General features: G+C 43.5%; 1 protein-coding gene across 11 annotated transcripts in view; it reads right to left on the minus strand.

Annotated features, from left to right (window-relative positions):
* The window catches only part of LOC309374409 (uncharacterized protein), a 343,318-nt gene extending 327,913 nt beyond the window's left edge, over positions 1 to 15,405 (minus strand). For 4 of the 11 annotated variants that reach the window (XR_014170561.1, XR_014170566.1, XM_081919290.1 and 1 more), the window contains exons 1-2: positions 13,996 to 14,215; positions 8,798 to 9,029 (exon numbers count right to left, since the gene is read on the minus strand). Coding sequence is in view for 4 of the 11 variants with exons in the window: in XM_081919290.1 (XP_081775416.1) it covers positions 8,798 to 8,833 (36 nt within the window). In the remaining 7 variants the exon portion in view is untranslated. Of the gene's footprint in view, positions 1 to 8,797; positions 9,030 to 13,528; positions 13,580 to 13,995; positions 14,216 to 14,835; positions 14,857 to 15,069; positions 15,182 to 15,393 lie in introns of those variants that run through there. The other 7 variants (XM_081919287.1, XM_081919288.1, XR_014170564.1 and 4 more) reach the window with 6 other exon arrangements.
* Positions 15,406 to 19,995: the final 4,590 nt, after the last annotated feature.

Consider the following 19,995-nt stretch of genomic DNA (forward strand, 5'->3'; position numbering starts at 1 on the left):
ATCCTTGTTTCCATCCTTGCATGCGGATTGTGCCTCACCTCATTGCAACATCCCAATTTGGAGAGAGGAAGATAATTTTGAAATGGGCAAGCCATTTGGGGAAAGCTTGAAAATCCACCACACAATTTGAGCAAAACGCAATTTGGATATATTCTAGCTGTAGAATTGTTTAGTTTTGAGTTAAAAATGAAGACACAATATTCTGCATTACAAGAAGATCTGGACTCAAGCAGATGTGCTATACACACACACACACATGCACATATTCATAGATACATGATAGATGATAGACAGATAGAAGATAGATAGATAGATAGATGATAGATAGATAGATAGATAGATAGATAGATAGATAGATAGATGATGATAGATAGATAGATAGATAGATGATAGATAGATGATAGATAGATAGATGATAGATAGATGATAGATAGATAGATAGATAGATAGATAGATAGATAGATAGATAGATAGATAGATGATAGATAGATAGATGATGATAGATAGATAGATAGATAGATAGATAGATAGATAGATAGATAGATAGATAGATAGATAGATAGATGATAGATATAGATAGATAGATAGATGATAGATAGATAGATAGATAGATAGATAGATAGATAGATAGATAGATAGATGATAGATAGATAGATGATAGATGATAGATAGATAGATAGATAGATGATAAATAGATAGATAGATAGATGATGATAGATAGATAGATAGATAGATAGATAGATAGATAGATAGATATAGATAGATAGATAGATAGATAGATAGATAGATAGATAGATAGATAGATAGATAGATGATAGATAGATAGATAGATGATAGATAGATAGATAGATGATAGATAGAAGAAAGAAAGAAAGAAAGAAAGAAAGAAAGAAAGAAAGAAAGAAAGAAAGAAAGAAAGAAAGAAAGAAAGAAAGAAAGGAAGGAAGGAAGGAAGGAAGGAAGGAAGGAAGGAAGGAAGGAAGGAAGGAAGGAAGATGTCCTAGATACATAAGGTATGTGGGTGGCACTATGGTCTAAACCACAGAGCCTCTTGGGCTTGCCGATCAGAAGGTCAGCGGTTTAAATCCCTGCAACAGGGTGAGCTCCCGTTGCTCTGTCCCAGCTCCTGCCAACCTAGCAGTTTGAAAGCATGCCAGTGCAAGTAGATAAATAGGTACCACTGTGGCGGGGAGGTAAATGGCGTTTCCATGTGCTCTTGTTTCCATCACAGTGTTCTGTTGCACCAGAAGTGGTTTAGTCATGCTGGCCACATGACCCGGAAAGCTGTCTGTGGACCAAAGCCGGCTCCCTTGGCCTGAAAGCGAGATGAGCGCTGCAACCCCATAGTCGCCTTTTGACTCGACTTAGCCATCCAGTGGTCCTTTACCTTTTACCTTTACCTATATACACACTTTATAATAAGGACCATCTCTGCTACAAGTCCTAAGAGAGCTGCTTCCTGGCCTCTTTGTATTGGCCTCTTCCCACCTAGTCCGGGAGGGTGCAGCCCTGACTAACTTCAGCAACATTAGCAGCCACTATTGCTTAAAGCAGAGCTTTCCAAACTGTTGCAACACATGTAGGTGTGTCACGCGAGTGCTCCCTGCACTCCTCCTGGGGTTGGAAAGGGATTACTTTAACCTCCAGTTTGCTATTAAAACTTAATTACTGTGTCATGAAATGATGCATGTCTAAAAAGTGTGTCAACAACATGAACAGTTTGGAAAGCTCTGGTTTAAAGGGTCCGAGACCATCTTGCCTGCAAGACCTGCTCTTCGGTAGGCCTAGAGACTGTCAGAGTTGGGTGTTGTTTAGGAGTTTTTTGATGGGCTCACATTTTAATTCTAAAGATGTTTAATTATTGCTGCTCTTGGTATTATGCATTTGTACCTTTATTGTTAAGACCTTATTCCCAGGACATGACAGTCAAGTAACTACCAGATACGCAGACAGTAACATTACAAAGACTACAGATTGGTTGAAAACCTATCAGCACAGCCACACAAAGAGAGGGCATGGAAGTATTTCCCACTCCAATAAATGCAAACACACACACACACACACAAAGGTCTGGGTTCATTTCCAGTGTTAACTAGTGGAGAAATGAGTAGTGGGGGAGACAGAATAACTGAAAAAAATGCAGGGAGGAAAAAAGAGTAAAGCAGCCCATGTCATTCAGCAAATCTTCCATGCAGATGTCCCTTCATGCCTATTAGAATCAGAAGTCAGTTACAAGCTTCGAAATGCCATCTGAACTTTGTAAAATAAAGGTAAAGGGACCCCTGACTGTTAGGTCCAGTCGCAAACGACTGTGGGGTTGCAGCGCTCATCTCGCTTTACTGGCCGGGGAAGCCGGCATACAGCTTCCAGGTCATGTGGCCAGCATGACTAAGCCACTTCTGGCAAACCAGAGCAGCACATGGAAACGCCGTTTACCTTTCTGCCAGAGCGGTACCTATTTATCTACTTGCACTTTGAGGTGCTTTTGAACTCCTAGGTTGGCAGGAGCAGGGACCGAGCAACTGGAGCTCACCCCACCACAGGGATTCGAATTGCTGACCTTCTGATCGGCAAGTCTTAGGCTCTGTGGTCTAGACCACAGTGCCACCCGTGTTACTATCTATTTCTGAGTCCAAATTGTAATATGAAGAATATCTACAATGAATCATAGAATCATGAGTTTTGTCATAATCCGCATCTTTAATGTCATTCCAACAAACAGTTACAGAAATATTCCAATATACTTTCAGAACATTTAAATCTCCACCACCACCATCAGCCATGGAACATCTTATAGAGGCAAAAGAGGACCAAGATGTTTGTTTATTTGATCACTAACAGTAATTTAACAATATGAAACAAATAAGAACATAAAACACTTATTTCCAGGGATGCTGTGGGCTGCAACATAACCCAGACTCAGTTTTTCAGGTGGATTCAAAGGTAAGAAGGTACCTTTGGGTAAGATACATTATGGATCAGATTCCAAATTGTCAAAATTTTATGGTGAATCTAAAACGGGTCCACATCATGGTTAGGCCTCCATGACAGAAGGCAGTGACATAATTATAAGACATCAGGGTGTATAAGAATCAGTCCCAATTACGGCCTTCATAATGCAATAGTATCCATGTCCCCGGAGAAAAGATTCACAAGAAACGCAAATATCACAACTTTATTAGCTAGTGGAAAAGACATGCAGCAAGAGAGCAGGTAACAGAGAGAAAGAAATTTGCATGGGGGAGGGGAGCATCCTCATGCCTTTATGTCAATTACTGGGCAACACTACCCCCTCTCAAAGCCAATTCACTGAAGTGAGGTTTTCACTGCCAACTCACCATGAAGTTGAGCTCAGGGGAAGGCTTGCTTCCCCAACCTGCCCCTGCTGCCCAGCATTCAGCAGGGTGGCTCCACTAGATCCCCAGAATACTGGACTAATAATCTGCTTGAGTCAGGCAGCAATGGAAAGTAGTTGGTCAGTAGCACTTCACCCAAAGGTGCCTTGGGTTACTTACCCTACCCTGCCTCCAAATTAGTTCCCAGCCTGCCCTAAATGCCAGCTGGAAAAACCAGCCTCCTAACCCCTCACAATTCCAAAGGTCAAACAAACCTTGCTGCAGATCTTTCAGGAAAATGTCCAACCACTCAATAAAGAGATGAACACTATAACCCCTAAACAGATGTGTAAAAGAAAAAATGGATGTGAAAATGAGAAAAATAAAGCCCACCAGAGGTGAAGATCCATATCTTGGCCTCCCAGTTAATTCACAGCCTGACTCTGTTAATCCTGTTGAGGTGGAAGGTACTGTACTTCACCAGGAAGGAAGCTCCAACATCTCAGACCACAGTAAGAATGCTAGAGGCATGTTATTACCATGAACCTATAAGAATCTGACTCTTTCACAGCCTTCATAATGCAAATCCCTCCCTATTTTAGTGTTAACCCTTTGCACAAATGTAAATATGCAGTCAAACAACAGCAGTGAGGAAGAGACAATGGATTGCTCCCCTATTTAATTTCAGCTGTCCTTGACACAGATAAGCCATGTTGTAAGTCCTTTTACTAGAAAGCCAGATGGGAATTTTATATATATCTATATGATATCCTATAGTCTACTTTGAGAAAGAAGTTAAGTACTGAACAGGAATGTCAGACTGAAACATTCAGCCTTTAGGATTTAGGATCTCTGGCTTTAGAAACAAACAAACCTGATAACAGGAAAGTAAGAGATTAGAGACAGAGAGAAACAGAAGAACAGGAAAATATTATAGTATCACTGGAATGCATCACACCCAGTTATGTTGTTGTTGTTGTTGTTGTTCATTAAAATTCTATACTGTCCATCTGAGGATCACAGGGAGGTTTAGAATACAAAAACACAAAAATACATACCATTGTAACAAACAAAAACAATACCCCCTAGTTTAAAAGGCTATGGATCGTTTAATTAGTCAAAAGCCTGGAAGAGAAGAAGGTTTTTGCCTGGCGGCGAATCCCTGGGGAGAGCATTCCTCAAATAGGAAGCCATCACAGAAAAGGCCTTTCTCGGGTTGCCACCCTCTGGACCTCTCATGGAGGAGGCACACAAACAAGAGCCTCAGATGACAATCACAGTTGTCTGGGTCAGTTCATATGGGGAGAGGTGATCTTTGAGGTCCTGAGCCACTTAAGGCTTTGTAGATCAAAACTAGCACTTGGGCCCAGAAACTAACTGGCAGCCAGTGTGGTCGGGCCATGGCTGCTTTATGTGCTCAAACTGCCTTGCCCCTTTGAGCAACCTGGCCAGTGGTTACCAGGGCACAGGCAACAAAAATTAAGCTATCCCTGTCCAGATAGGGGCACAGCTGGGCCACCAGTTGAAGCTGATGGAAGGCATTCCACGTCACCAAGGTCACCTGAGCCTCAAGTGACAGCAAAGGATCCAGAAGTACCCCCAAGCTGTGTACTCACTTAAGTCACAGACCCCAATCCAAACACGCAGGCCCCAATCCAGTTGAAACCAAGCGCTTTGACTTGTCACAAATTTTACTGGAAAAATTAACGTTACCAACATGTAAGTTCTATGAGAGACCTTACACAATCACTGCCTCATGACCCAATTGCTTTGCTCAGAACAAATTCTTTTAATTATTACTTGTTTTAGTTTATATCCAGCCTTCCTTCCCAAAGGAGCCCAGGGTGGCAAACACACCAACGTTTCCAAATAAAAAATAGCTAAACAGTTAAAACATTCTAAAAACAATTACTATTAAAAAAAGCATATAAAAGCAGTTTACAATTAAAAACATTCTAAAAGCAGTTGCCATTAAAATGTTCTCAAAAACATTATTTCATTCAGTGCTGATTCTGAAGGTTTCTATTGACAAGGAACCCTCCCTATTTGGGGAGCAGAGCTTATACCCAGACAGGCATGCATGCTCTTACAAAATTTGCCACTGGCAAAAAAGCAATGAAGGAAGTCTCTAATCTGGAAAAAATCGCACCACTGTGGTGAAGAATTTGGAGATTCTCCAGCTTCCATACCAATTCCAAAACCCAACAATCTTGCAATGAAATTCTCAGTGGTTGAAATCATATTAGTTCCACAGCCATTTTACATAATTCATACTAATTACAGTGAATCATTACGGGGTGCTTTATGGAGTGGTTTTTCTTTTTTTCAGAAGAGAACATTGTTTTGTAGAAGGCTACAGAAGGATACAGAAATCCACTCCCTAAAATAATACAAACAAACTTAAAACACAATGTTTCCTATCACCACTTAATTTGTAATCACCTTCATAATAATAAATCAACTGTCTGAAGCAGATTGATACAGTCTATATGTTTCAAACTTTTTTCTTTGGAGCAGTGTAATCTTATGTATGTCTACTCAGAAGTAAGTCATAGGGAGTTCAATGGAAATTACTCCCATGTAAGTGTGTACAATATTAGATTGTTAGTTGTTCCAATAGGAGTAAGACCTTTTTTTACAGGAAGAAGTAGTAGTAGTACCATAGTTTGCCCATATTCAACTAACCTGTCTCAACACACAGTTTGTAAAGCTATGCTTTAAGCAATAGTAGCTTAAAGTAGTTAGCCCATACTCTCAAAAGCAAAATGAAGATTATGCTGATGTTTAAAACTGAAGTAACTCGAAGGTAAATTTTATGTGAATGGCTGTTCTTAAGGAAGAAATTAAGTCACAAAATTTACAGCTACGGACAATATAAAGTCAGATTTATTTATTTATTGCTTTTGATTTACTATCTGCATTGTTAATCTAGACTCAAATGTTGTTAGACTTTCTAAAGACCAACCATTTTGTCTTTATTGGCTGCTCATACAACCTTTTCTTTATGCAGTTTTGTCTTCCTGGTCAAAGTGCCTCCCTCTCCTTGGTTGCCCCCATCCCCCTTCCACTCCTATGGAGCCATTATCAGTATCATCAGCATCACAATGCCAAGCAACTACCAAAATATTGGGGGAAATGCTTGGGATGAAGGGAACACAAGCTTCCATTTGCAGCTTCAATACACACCTCAATCTTCTGCTTAAGTACAACTTGAGCTGAAAAGGGAAGTAACATTTGCATGGGAAGGAGCTGCCTGGTTCCTCAATTTTAACATTACAAGCACCATGAAGCAACAAGGGAGAAATTACCACATCAATGCAGGCGCAGGCCAATTCTGTGTCCAGGGCAGCTGTCTACCTGGTACGCAGGCTGAGACCCTACCTGCCCCACAGGCTGTCTCGCCAGAGTGGTGCATGCTCTACTTATCTCCCACTTGGGCTACTGCAATGTGCTCTACATGGGGCTACCTTTGAAGGTCACTTGGAAACTGCAATTAATCCAGAATGCGGCAGCTAGACTGGTGACTGGGAGCAGCCGGCAGGACCATGTAACATTGGCCTGAGAGACCTGCATTGGCTCCCAGTACGTTTCTGAGCACATTTCAAAGTGTTTGTGCTGACCTTTAAAGCCCTAAATGGCCTCAATCCTGTATACCTGAAGGAGCATCTCCACTCCCATCGTTCAGCCCGGACACTGAGGTCCAGTGCCGAAGGCCTTCTGGCGGTTCCCTCACCGCGAGAAGTGAGGCTACAGGAAACCAGGCAGAGGGCCTTCTCGGTAGTGGCACCTGCCCTGTGGAACACTCTCCCATCAGATGTCAAGGAAATAAGCAACTATCCTACTTTTAAAAGACATCTGAAGGCAGCCCTGGCAATGGAAGTTTTTAATGTTTAATCCTGTATTGTGTTTTTAATATTCAATTAGGAGCCACCCAGAGTGGCTGAGGAAACCCAGCCAGATGGGTGGGGTATAAATTATTATTATTATTAATAAACCCTCAATATAATGCAGATTTAGGAGGGGGAAATTGAAGTTCTCTTTACAACTTGGAAAACAAGAGATTATTTTTCTTTCCCTAATGTTAAAAAAAACCAGCCATCCTCAACACTTTTTCTTAAGGAGTGCATACTTAACTGCCCTACATCTTTTACAGACCTCAACAAATCTTTTGGGAGAAAATATGCATATCAAAAGCAACTATTTTCATGGCACTAACTGTGCCCTAAATACAAACAGAGCATACAAAACTGACAAGACAAAAGCCAATGCAAACATCACAACTATCTGAGATACCTTTTAGAAGCATGCATTTAACATTCACCCAATCTTAAACAAATCCAAAAAAAAATTGCATCTATTCTCAACACTAATATTTCACCCAAATATTTATCTTTTCCCCCATAGTATCCACCTTGACCACTTAAAGCCATAGCCTAATTCACTGTGTAAATGGACACTCATAATATGTACAAATTGTTGGCTTCCACAAAAGCATCCAACGAAACAAACTTAAAAGAAAAGCCTGCAGCAAATTTCAGAAGGTGGAGAAAGAAGGCATATTCAATGGACAGAGATCCTAACCACCTTTTAAGAACAGCAACACCCAATCCAGGTATCACTTTAGTAAGGCCAAGCAGGGTCAAAGGAGGTAATATTGAAAACAGTAACCAAGATTCCAAAAAGGCGATGTGGCCCAAGTCACATTGAAGGTTGGGTTCCAGGGCAGGCAGGAAAAGACAAAGAGGCAGCAGATGAGCAATGTGTTATAAGGCAATGGAAATAAATGAGTCTGTGACAAGTTGCTCAGACTGGGAAGGTCAAGTCTATGGTCACAATATGTTTCTTGACCTAGACCACCTGATCCTTCTGAACTAACCAGTTAAGAATCTCTTCTTGTCACTGTGGCCCAAAAAGGCTCAGGCCAGCCAGATCCAGATTGATTGATCGATCGACAGACAGACACAGTCACAGACACAGACACACAGAACCTGTGGCCCTCCAGATGTTTATTGTTTGTTTAATTATTTATCCCATCTTTCCTCCAAGATGCTCAAGGCAGCATAGATGGTTGTACCACTTCACATTTCACCCTCACAACATCCCCGCGAAGTAGGTTGGCCTGAAAGGCAGTGAATGGTCCAAGGTCACCCAGTGAGCTACAAAGCTGAGTAGGGGATTTGAACCCCGTTCTCCCAGGTTTTAGTCTGACACCACACTGGCTCCAGCTCCAAACATCCCTGACCATTAACCATGCCGACTGGGACTGATTGACTCCAGCAACATCTGGAGGACCACCCCTGATACATGTCTCAACACTTCAGAAGCTGCATTTAACAAATGAACATATTTTGGAGCACATAACTGACATGCATAACATAGTTAAAGGAGCAATCCTAAATTTGGCATCAAATCAGTACTTGAGTAAGACTTATTATGAGCAACACTGTTTATTTTACACATACCTTATTCTGAATCACAGAGGCGACCAAGCCATTCATCTACAATTTTCACCAGCTTCCATTTGGAGAAATTCTTACAATTTATAAATCCAAGTATTAGTGTCTTCTTTGGTTTACACTGTATTCCACAATGAGAAGGTTAATAAAACATGGCATCTGTCTGGTTCTGGTTGATACCGATTTAGATGTAGCTTGCTGGCAGGTATCCTGCTTCAGAGATATTCACAGTGTTTACCTATTCAATAGAAATGAAAGATTGTAAGCTTTGGTATTGGCACATTTCAACAGTTTCACTATAAAACAATTCTAAAGCTGTGATTGTAAGCACACATACTTGGAATTAAGTCTGACTGATTTTTAAGTAGGGTCTGTTTTCACCTAAACATGCTTAGAATTCAGGGGGAAGACTCCTGTAAGCCTCATTTGTGTTCAAAGATGAAAGTATCAGAACAATCCTGATATTCCTTTGGAACAGTGGTGCTCTAGTGGACCATATGCCAATGGTGAGCGTGACCATTTGCACACACAAGGGCGATTTGCATCCCCATCAGGGCACTGTGCTCTGCCCACCCCAGTGCAGAATCTACTGTGTAGTTTTCCTTTTTGCTGCTGCAAAACCTGGTAGGGCTTAGGTGGGGGGGCAGAAAAATGCTTGGTGGGGAAGGTAAACCAGAGCCCCAAACAGCAGGTGAGCCACCCCTTCTTTAGAACAGTAGTTCCCAATTGGGGGTTTGCAGACCTCAAGGGGTTCACATAAATGAACTATCCAGGGAATCTGTGGCACCATTCACATAACAAAAGCTACCGATGCCATAGAGATATGAAAATTTTCAAAAGTAAGGTGTCCATAACTTGGCTTTTGAAAAACACAGTGTCTGCAGTACTTAGCTAATTGGGAGCCACTGTTCTAGAAGCTTTTATTGCAGTCAAATCTATGTGTGCCTATTTAAGAAGTAAGCTCCACTGGACTTAATGGGAGTTCCTCCCAGGTAAAGGCATAGAGTGTTACAGCCTAACCCATTTCATCTCAACTACTGTACTTTTACTATTAAGCACCATCCATTACAGAAGCAACTTTTCCTCAACAGGGTTTTTCCACATGCCTTGAACTTTTAAATCTTACCTCTGGCAACTTATCATTAGCCATTAATTCCTAGCAACTACAGCAAAGACGTTTCCCAACTTTTCTATTCAAATAACGATTTGAGTTTGGTGCACAGTAAAACACAAATTTTGTTGTTTGCATAAATCACAAAGTATTAAAAGAAGACTGACACAATCACTAGAAGAGTATCAAATGGATACCATCCTAGACTCTTAGGCAATTACAAGTGGACCCACAAATCTAAAGAGTTACAAACATTACCCTTAACTGCCTGTTAAAGGGAAGATTTGTTTAATATCATGGGTAGGCAAACTAAGCCCTGGGGGCCGGATCCTGCCCAATTGCCTTCTAAATCCGGCCCACAGACAGTCCAGGAATCAGCATGTTTTTACATGAGTAGAAAGAATGTGTGCTTTGATTTAAAATACATCTCTGGGTAATTTGTGGGGCATTATTATTTTTTCCAAAATATAGTCCGGCCTCCCACAAGGTCTGAGGGACAGTGGACCAGCCCCCTGCTGAAAAAGTTTGCTGACCCCTGGTTTAAAGTGACTGGCAACTCAACCCTTATGCAGATACAGCATGGAGTAATAGATGATGAAATAGCATGCAGAACCAGACATGAAGCCATCACCACTTTGAGGAAATGTGTCCCCCAAAGACCATGCTCTCCTGACTTTATAAGCTGCATACATTTGAAAGTTTTCTGTTCCTGTAGATTTAGTCGCAAGGTACACTATAACAAAGCCCAAAGGGCAATCTGCATCAGAGAAAAGATGGAAGGAAGAGAGTTGCTCAAATCACTTCCTTCTGCCCATCAATTTCCCATCCCTATTTAAATTTCTAACCCTGTGATTTTACAGACCCATGTCTGCAAGGTGAACATAGATCTGCAATACTAGCAGAAACTAAAGGAACAGATTGCATAGAGGATCTTCAGGGTCAAGTGGGCCAGAAGGGAAGGCTTAAGCCGGTCATGGCCAAACTTGGCCCTCCAGCTGTTTTGGGACCATAATTCCCATCATCCCTGACCACTGGTTGTGTTAGCTAGGGATGATGGGAGTCGTAGTCCCAAAACAGCTGAAGGGCCTGGCTTATGCCTGGCTTAAGCATTCCCTTCCTTCTCACCTCTTCTCCCAGGCAAAACAGTGCCTCCAGGGGTGCTTTGCAGTGAGAAAGAGGCTTTGCTGCATTTGACTGTAGTATAACATACTTAACACTGTTTGAACTACATGGTTAAACTAGCCACAGTTCTCTTCCCAAATATGGTTACAACTCATCTTCTGGAAACTGTGGTCCTACCATTTTTCGATAGGGGTGGCCACGTTAGTCTCTTGCTGCAAAAGCAATGACGAGTCTTTCTGGTAGCACCAAAAAGACAAGTTATTATTATTATTTATGCAGTCATGTTGACTATGGGTATAAGTTCCAACAGACAGCATGCACTTGCATGAGGAATAGTTATCTAACCAAAAAGGACTGATTGTCTTTATTCTAGAATCTAAGCAGTCACCTAGATTTTCAGAAGTGATATACCTTTGAATAATATGATGGGCACAAGTGGAGGAAGTATTGTCACACTCAAGTCCTGCTTGCAGGCTTCCCATGAGCCACTGTGAGAAGAGAATGTTAGACTAGATGGGCCTTTGGCCTAATCCAACAGGGATCTTTTTTTGTACAAGTCTAGGTGATCTTTGTTTTTGGCGCTGTGGGTTAAAGCCTCAGTGCCTAGGACTTGCCGATCGAAAGGTCGGCGGTTCGAATCCCTGCGGCGGGGTGCGCTCCCGCTGCTCGGTCCCAGCGCCTGCCAACCTAGCAGTTCGAAAGCACCTCCGGGTGCAAGTAGATAAATAGGGACCGCTTACCAGCGGGAAGGTAAATGGCGTTTCCGTGTGCAGCTCTGGCTCGCCAGAGCAGCGATGTCACGCTGGCCACGTGACCCGGAAGTGTCTCCGGACAGCGCTGGCCCCTGGCCTCTTAAGTGAGATGGGCGCACAACCCCAGAGTCTGTCAAGACTGGCCCGTACGGGCAGGGGTACCTTTACCTTTACCTAGGTGATCTTTGTTTTTGTTTTGTTTTTAAGATTTCTAACCAAACTTCACAGCTGATTCCCAAAACCAAAGGCAACCTTTAGCACTGACTATTAAAAGGCCAACTTCCCTTTTCATATCTTGCTTGAGTTTTAGGCGTAGAACAAGTGCCCATTACCCAAATACGCACCAAGTGCAATTCCTCAACTACAAATCACAATAGCAACTGCACAACCCCCACAATATTTCTATAGGCTTGAAGCTTCTATTGTTGTTGAAAAGCCCCTGGAAATAGCTTTAAATCCTCAGGTAAGAAATGGAGTAGGAAAGTTAACAGGGAATCAGTGAAATACATTAAACAAAGATATGAGCAAAAATTAAAGTAATAAGATTAAATTAATAAGAAAACTGAACAATACAGGAACAGGAGAAGTTGGAAAATATGAGATATGAGGTGGTACAAGTTAGGAGCCTGGTTTCTCTATTTCTCTTCCCACCCTCTCTCCTTTGTAGCTCTATTCTTGAAGTACTCTATTGTTCTGAGCTCTGCTGCGCTTAATGAACTTTGTAAGTATTTCTGGCATTACAGCTTACACTCTCAAACCTTAACATCAGCCCTTAACTGGAAGACTTGTACAGGAATCACACAACTGGACTCATATGAAGGCCTAGTCACACAGTGACCAGATTGCCAATACTTTTATCTGTACTAGTGATCCTACCAGCCTGGCTCTGTTGGTGGTTACAATACTCAGAATGTGCTCCAGAATTTCCTACATAGACAAGGCCTGTGTGTTACCGCACATTAGATCTAGCATTTGTCATTCCAGTACTAGATCCAAGTGCTAGAATTATATTGGTTCAACAAGACCAGCCCTGACAGGAAATAATCTGCCCATTGCAGGCTCTCCTGTGGATCTACTAACATTTGTGAGAGAAAAGTGAGGAGAAAATGAAGGACGGATATACACTACAAACTTAAAATGCTTTGGTACCAATCCAACTAGCATGGTTTCATCAAAGATCCTTGGAACATGAAGTTCTACAAGGGCGCTGAAAATCGCACTGAAGATTTCTAGTCCACATCTTGGAACTAAACTTTCAAGGATTCCCCGGGGAGGAAAGAAGTATTAAACTAGTGTAAGTGTCTGCATCAAAATAAAGTATTAAAAGAAGACATGCCTGCAGATATCACGGCAAAACAAATGTCGTGTATAAGAAAGAAGTTGTAGAATGGCAGGTACCATAAATCAAAAGGAACACAGAAACCGGGAAAAGCAAGGAAACAATGGGATTAAGAAAAAAGTAGTTATTGAAAGAAACAGAAAAAACCAGGACAAATAATTTAAATAATAATAATAAGAGAGCAAACAGGAATATAATGTAAGTTACCAAAACAAGTTAACAAAAGGGGAGAAATGCCAGAGCTTTGAAACAAACAAAAAGAACACAATATTTTCACAAGTATACTGGAAAGTAGCATGAAAACTTCCATCTTAATAATGGCCCATTTAACAGTGAAATGTGCTATCCTAATGGTCCAACTCCGAACAGCTTTCCAGTTCTACAGAAGTAGAGAAGTTTCTGCTGGTACCTACCTTACATTTATGCCTCCACAAACCCACACATCAACAAAGAACCAGCATTCACCTGCATCTCACCCAGGCAGATTCAATGTAGACCACACCTTCCAAAATGTCCACCTTCCCTTCAATCTGATCATTTCAGCATCCCGTTCTTGGTTCAGCCAGCAGCACCCCCAGTCACAAAAAACACTCTTCCCAGTCACTGTCCAGAGAATCCACATCTCAAGCAAGAGGCAGTCTTTCTCCCCCCCTTGGTGCCCGCCAAACTGCATTACATAAGCAGATCCAAACTGACAGAATTGCAGGCATTAACAAAATCAACATCATACCCCCAGCTATTAACATCCAGACCCAAGTGGATTCCACACTAGTCTGATGCACACATCCCAACTTCTCTATCGCAGTTTCCACTTAACACTTTCAGTTGATAACAAAGCCACAAAGGGAAGAGGGGGAGAGAAATAGCAGAAGTAACTCACCTTCCTTCTTCTCTTAAGACCAAAAAGTATATATTAAAATTAAAAACCAGGACTCTCTGAGGAGTAGCTGGAACATTCTACAAAGTCTTTGGGAGCAGTTGGAGAAGTCTGAATAAACTGTTGAAAAGACCAGATAAACCCAGAAGGGGAGATGGAGAGTTCATCCGAGTTTCCTCTTTTGTTCAAGTTCCCTGAGCAGACAAAGAACCAGCAAGCGGCAGCAGGTTTCTCCCTCTCACCCCCTTTCCCTCCCTCCCTCCCCCTCCCTCTCCCCACCCACCCCCATCCAAGAGCACCTCAACTCTAACTTCAGCCTTCTCTTCTTCTTTTGAACAGATCCTGCCCGGCAACTTTTTTTCCCTCTCCCCCCCAAAAAGAAGCCTCTCGTAGACTTCCCTTTGCGCCTCATCTCAGCCTCCAGTTCAAAACTTCCCTCTAACTGAGCCTCCCAGAAAAACAACTTTAATGGAGGCGGGAGGGGGCAAGGAGAAGAATCTCTCAAATCATTATTTCCGGTAGATGCACCTCTTTGTTTGGATTCCCCTTGACGGTCATTGAGAACAATTCCCCTCGGTATTCGGGCTAGGCGCGATTCCCCTTCCCAGCCCCCTCCCCTTACGATCCCCAAGAACAAGGTCTTGATTTCCCGAAAATGGGAAAGATATCCTCACACCCAAAGTGAAGGGGGAGGGAGGGAGGTGCAGGATAGGGGAGGCCAGCGAGATGTAGGGTTAACACGTTTCCCTTTCACTTTTGGAAACGTCTCCATCCAGCCAAGGGGAACAAAAGCGTCCTCGCGCAAAGGAGCTCGGCAGCAACCAGCTTTTGACATCTCTCTACCTGTTGCACAACGAGAGGGAGGGAGCGGTGGGAACGAGAGCACCCGGCAGCCCATAATAATAGGGACCCACCAAGCTTTTCACCTGTCCTCCTGAATAGGGGCTACTGGAGCCGCTTCCCAAAATGAAAGGGAAGGGGGTTGAGGAACGCAAAGAGTGTGGGGACTAGGGAAGAAAGCCAAAAACAGTCTTTCCCCCCCCCCCAACCCCGCCGCCTCCATTCTCATCTACAAACCATCGTTTTCAGCCGTCTCCCAAAAGCAACAAGTCTCAGTCGCAGCCTGTTCCTTCCACTTGCTCCATGTTTTTATCAATGAGAAGGAGGGGAAGTACAATACACAAACACACCCGGACGCCAGGAGCACATTCTAATCCCAGCCTAAACTGCCTGCCACTGCCTGCTTCCTAACTAACGCGCACAGCTAAGGCCGGGCTGGGGAGGGGAGGGATATTGAACACACAAAAAGAAAACTTTTATAAGGTCCCGCTGTTTGGGGGAGGATGAGGGAGAAGAATGGTTAAAGTTCGCGGCGCTCCACAAAAGAGAAACGCAACTCACCTTAGGAGACAGGATAACCCCTTCCGCTTTCTCCTCCTTCCTCTTCCAAACGGTTGGACGGGGCGGCGGGGGGAGGAGGAGAAGAAAACAATGCAATTGCGCCGGGTCCGTCTAGCTGAGCTAAGTGGCTCCCCCTCGGCCGCCCGCCCGCCCGCCCGCTCCTCGCGTCCCCCGGCACCAAACAAAGGCGCAGCCAAGAGCGCGGCTTCCTTTGCGCTTAACTTTTTTCTCACGTCGATCCCGCTTCTGCAACTTTTACCCAAGTCGGGTGCCTCGTTGCGGAGACGTGAAAAGGACACAAAAGGAAAAATTAAGGCGCCCGCCCCCCCCCCCCGAGCCGCCGCTATTGCATTGTGCCATCCTCCATGCCATGCTGTACGATTTCGCTCTTTAAAAACTAATACTCCTCAGCAAACAAGTCTTAGAAGCGGGCTGGGGGAAGGGGATGTGGATCATAGCGAGCCTGGAAGTTGGGGAAAGTCCACAAGGGTAGACTGATTCTTCCTCTCTTTCCAATGGCCTGCGCGCGCTTTGTTTTGGATACTACGAGGAAAGGCGTTGTTAACCCCAAGGAGGAGGGGGAGAAAAGGCTGAGCGCGTCGCGGCGCCAAATGATCCCTTTGTGCGCACGTGCGCAAGAAGTTGAAGATGTTCCGAGTTCCGACCGCGCCTTGTTCTTGAGCAACGAGTCGCGGCCGGGTCTCCCTTTAGGCCCCTTACAGAACAGCGCCTGCCCGAGCAAGCAGCGCCCGGAAAACTCCGCGGCACTCCTCCAGTCCCCACGGCTAACTTCCACCAAGGCCGCGCCAATATGCTCTTTTAAAAAAAGAAGAAGCTTAATTCGGAGTTGGTTCCCTACAGCATCCCCATGTTGCTTTGCCTACCTTGCCGGTCTACACCTGCAGGGAAATTGGGCGGTAGAATGGACTGCACCACTTTAGACTGCAGGTGAGAGAGCGCCAATTTAAAACAAAAAGGGACCAACCTGAAATCAAAACGTTTAGCGCATTAAAGAGGAACCTTTTATTAGGGCAGGCAGCAAATTTGCTACTCGTAAATAGTTTACAAAAAAACAAACAACAACAAAAAACTTAGTATAAAGGGATATTCGAAAATGATATCCCTTCCTCAGTCCAGAATCTGAAACTGCCACAGTCTCTTCCACCACCACTGGTAACAACAACACCTCCTTCTATTGGGTCACTATTCTGACCTTGAGGAAAGGATTCCAAGTTGTGTGGATTCATTCCCTGTGGCACTTCGCCCCTGGAAGTGCTTCTGAGTGAACCTCCTACCTGTATGTAGATAGCAGGAGAGGTCAGAAAGCCATAGAATGTTTGGCCTCAAAATCAAGTGAGCACTCCTGGCTAAGTTCAAAAACTGTTGAGGGGGAAATTCAACCATTCAAAAGAAATGTTGGGTCAGTCCAATTGACGCAATCCATCTAGACCTACATTCAGTGCTATTTTTCTAGAAAAAGAGGTGCTGGAACTCACCCTTATAGTAGCAATAATGCCCACCTGAGAGGTGCCAGAACTGAGTTCCAGCTGGAAAAAAAAACCCTGCCTACAATTCCTTCTTCTGGGGAGAGTGGATTTACTGTGAAGAGAGGTACAGGGTAGCAGAGGACTTGAGCAGAACTGAAGTGGGCATCCTTATTGAAGAGGGTTGTATACCAGTGTAGTGTAGTGGTTAAGAGTGGTGGAATCGTAATCTGGTGAACTGGGTTCGTGTCCCTGTTCCTCCACATGCAGCTGCTGGGTGACCTTGGGCTAGTCACACTTCTTTGAAGTCTCTCAGCCCCACTCACCACACTGAGTGTTTGTTGTGGGTGAGGAAGGGAAAGGAGAATGTTAGCCGCTTTGAGACTCCTTCGGGTAATGATAAAGCGGGATATCAAATCCGAACTCTTCTTCTTCTACCTGCTTCAGTTCCAATGGTGGGTGATACCTACTGAGACTGGCAGAGCAGGAGGCTGGGAGACCAACAGTAGGCAGAGCCATTGGCCATGACAGGAAGAGGCAGCTAATTCTACTCCCCCCCACCTCGCTGGGAGGAAACAACACTGAGACTGAGGAGGAGGACGCTGACAGCCATTGCCATCCCAGGACTAGTGATAAGTATGAATGCAGGCAGGTGGGGGCTGGGTGATAGCAAACTGGGATGTGTGGGGCAGTGCCTCAATCCCCCTAATGAACCAGTCTTCACTGGTCAACCCTGATTGTAAGAAGCACCCCTCCTTCAAATGATCACCCTGTAGATCATGAGACTCTTACTCTCAGGGTCACAGGTTTGAGCCCCACATTGGGCAAAATATTAATGTATTGCATGGGGGTTGGACCAGATGACCCTCGTAGTTCCTTCCAACTCTACAGTTCTCTTGATTCTGCTGCTTAAAAACCCAGTGGCTATTTGCTGCTCTCTTCTCTGGGTTGCTTGAAAAAGGAGGTGCTGACTCTTAGGAATGCTCCCTACTTCCCTGGCAATGTGAACACCACGGAATAGAATATGCAAGCAAACTACTGCTGCTTGGAAATGTAGCTAGGAATACATCCTGTTTCAGTGATAAAGCCATAATTCATGAGAATGGAACTGGATGTTGGTGGTGTGTAATGGATGCTAAACACTGAATCTAAAAATATTATTTTATATATCTGGTGTCTGACTTGGATTAGTACCCACCTTGCGAGACTCAACTCTTCCACAACATCCAAGACATCCTTGAAAATGCTGGAATCCTGACCTTGTGGGATGGGCATCAGTGGCACTATGTTATGGTGGTTGTCTTCCTACCTGCAGGGTCATGTCCGGAGACATGCATTGGGAGAGTTCCCTTAAGCCCCCTGATGTTTACAGTTCACTGTTTTATCTACATGAAGTTGCAGGGAGTGGTCATTAGGCGTTCTGGAGCAAGGTGTCATCAGTGCACTGATGATGCCCATCTCTGTTTCTCCATTGCATCTGAGTTAGATGAGGCTGTGCAAGCCCCAGGTGCAGTGGTGGATGGGACGAGAATAAACTGAGCTGTGTCCTACAAAGACAGAGGCTTTGGGGATGAGAGGTTCCCATGCACAAGAGTTAGCCCAATTACCTGTTTTGGTTAGGTTTGCACTTAATCTGAAGGAGTTTGAGGGTAGTGGTCCATCTTTATCACAAATGTCCCAAGTGACCTCTGTGACTAGGCGTGCCTTCTACCATCTTTGCCTGATATTCCAGCTGTGACCATTCCTGGAACAAGGTAGTCTGACTACAGTGGTCCATGTATTGGTAAACTCAATACTTTACTACTGTTCACTACTGAGGGGCTGCCCTTGTATCTAGCATGTCTTGTATGAGACGTGGGGAGGGGGAGAAGAAGAGAATCCCATTGCAGTAATCTAGCCAAAGAATTTAGTTCAATATCACCCCCCAAATTTCCCCCCCTTAATTTAATGACTACATGGTGGCTGTAGAAACAGGTTTTATCTCGACTTTCAAATAAGTCCAATCCATTTACAGTTATACTTTTTATAAAAAGTAGAGACATCACCTTGCCAACAAAGGTCTGTATAGTAAAAGCTTCCCAGTAGTGATGTATGGAAGTGAGAGCTGGACCATAAAGAAGGCTGATCGCCGAAGAATTGATGCTTTTGAATTATGGTACTGGAGGCGACTCTTGAGAGTCCCATGGACTGCAAGAAGATCAAATCTATCCATTCTGAAGGAAATCAGCCCTGAGTGCTCACTGGAAGGACAGATCGTGAAGTTGAGGCTCCAATACTTTGGCCACCTCATGAGAATAGAAGACTCCCTGGAAAAGACCCTGATATTGGGAAAGATGGAGGGCACAAGGAAAAGGGGACGACAGAGGACGAGATGGTTGGATAGTGTCTTCGAAGCTACAAGCATGAGTCTGACCAAACTGCGGGAGGCAGTGGAAGACAGAAGTGCCTGGCGTGCTCTGGTCCATGGGGTCACGAAGAGTTGGACACGACTAAACGACTAAACAACAACAATTTACAATCCTTTTACTAGACCGCCTGTCCACACACAGGTTTAAAAGCAGGTTTTAAAAAAATTGAAGTGAACCTTTTGCAAATACTTCTCTGTCTGTTGACCTAGGGGTGATTCCTATTTAACCAGTCAACCATTTATTTATTTTAAAGAAATTATGGTATATCCCATTCAAAAGGATATTTTCTAACACAGCTCTCCTTAATTTTAGGAAAAACAGCATATAGGAATAAAAGTGTATCACAAATTAAAAGAAGTTCATTGCTATTTGTTGTTTCAAGCTTCATAGAACTGAAGGTTACAGGTGTTGATCTAGTAGTCCTACATATAACGTTGGAAACAATGCAAAAATACTTGCCTGTGACTTGCTGGGACATTTTTAAAAGGGGCATCAAAGTGTTCAAATCGTGGTGAAAAAAAGTTGTCTTTTACTATCAGATGAAGATGTGCACTTTAGATGGAACCCAGAAGGGCTGTAAAATAGCGACAGAAGACTTAATAAAGTCATTTTTCGTTCCTGTGTCTTGCCATCCCAATCTAATATCTCTCAACCACAGAAATTCATTTATCACTTTGTTTCACTTCAGCCCAGACCCTCCCATCATGTAG

Source organism: Podarcis melisellensis, assembly GCF_964234715.1.
Source record: "Podarcis melisellensis genome assembly, chromosome: 7".
Lineage (NCBI taxonomy): Eukaryota > Metazoa > Chordata > Lepidosauria > Squamata > Lacertidae > Podarcis > Podarcis melisellensis.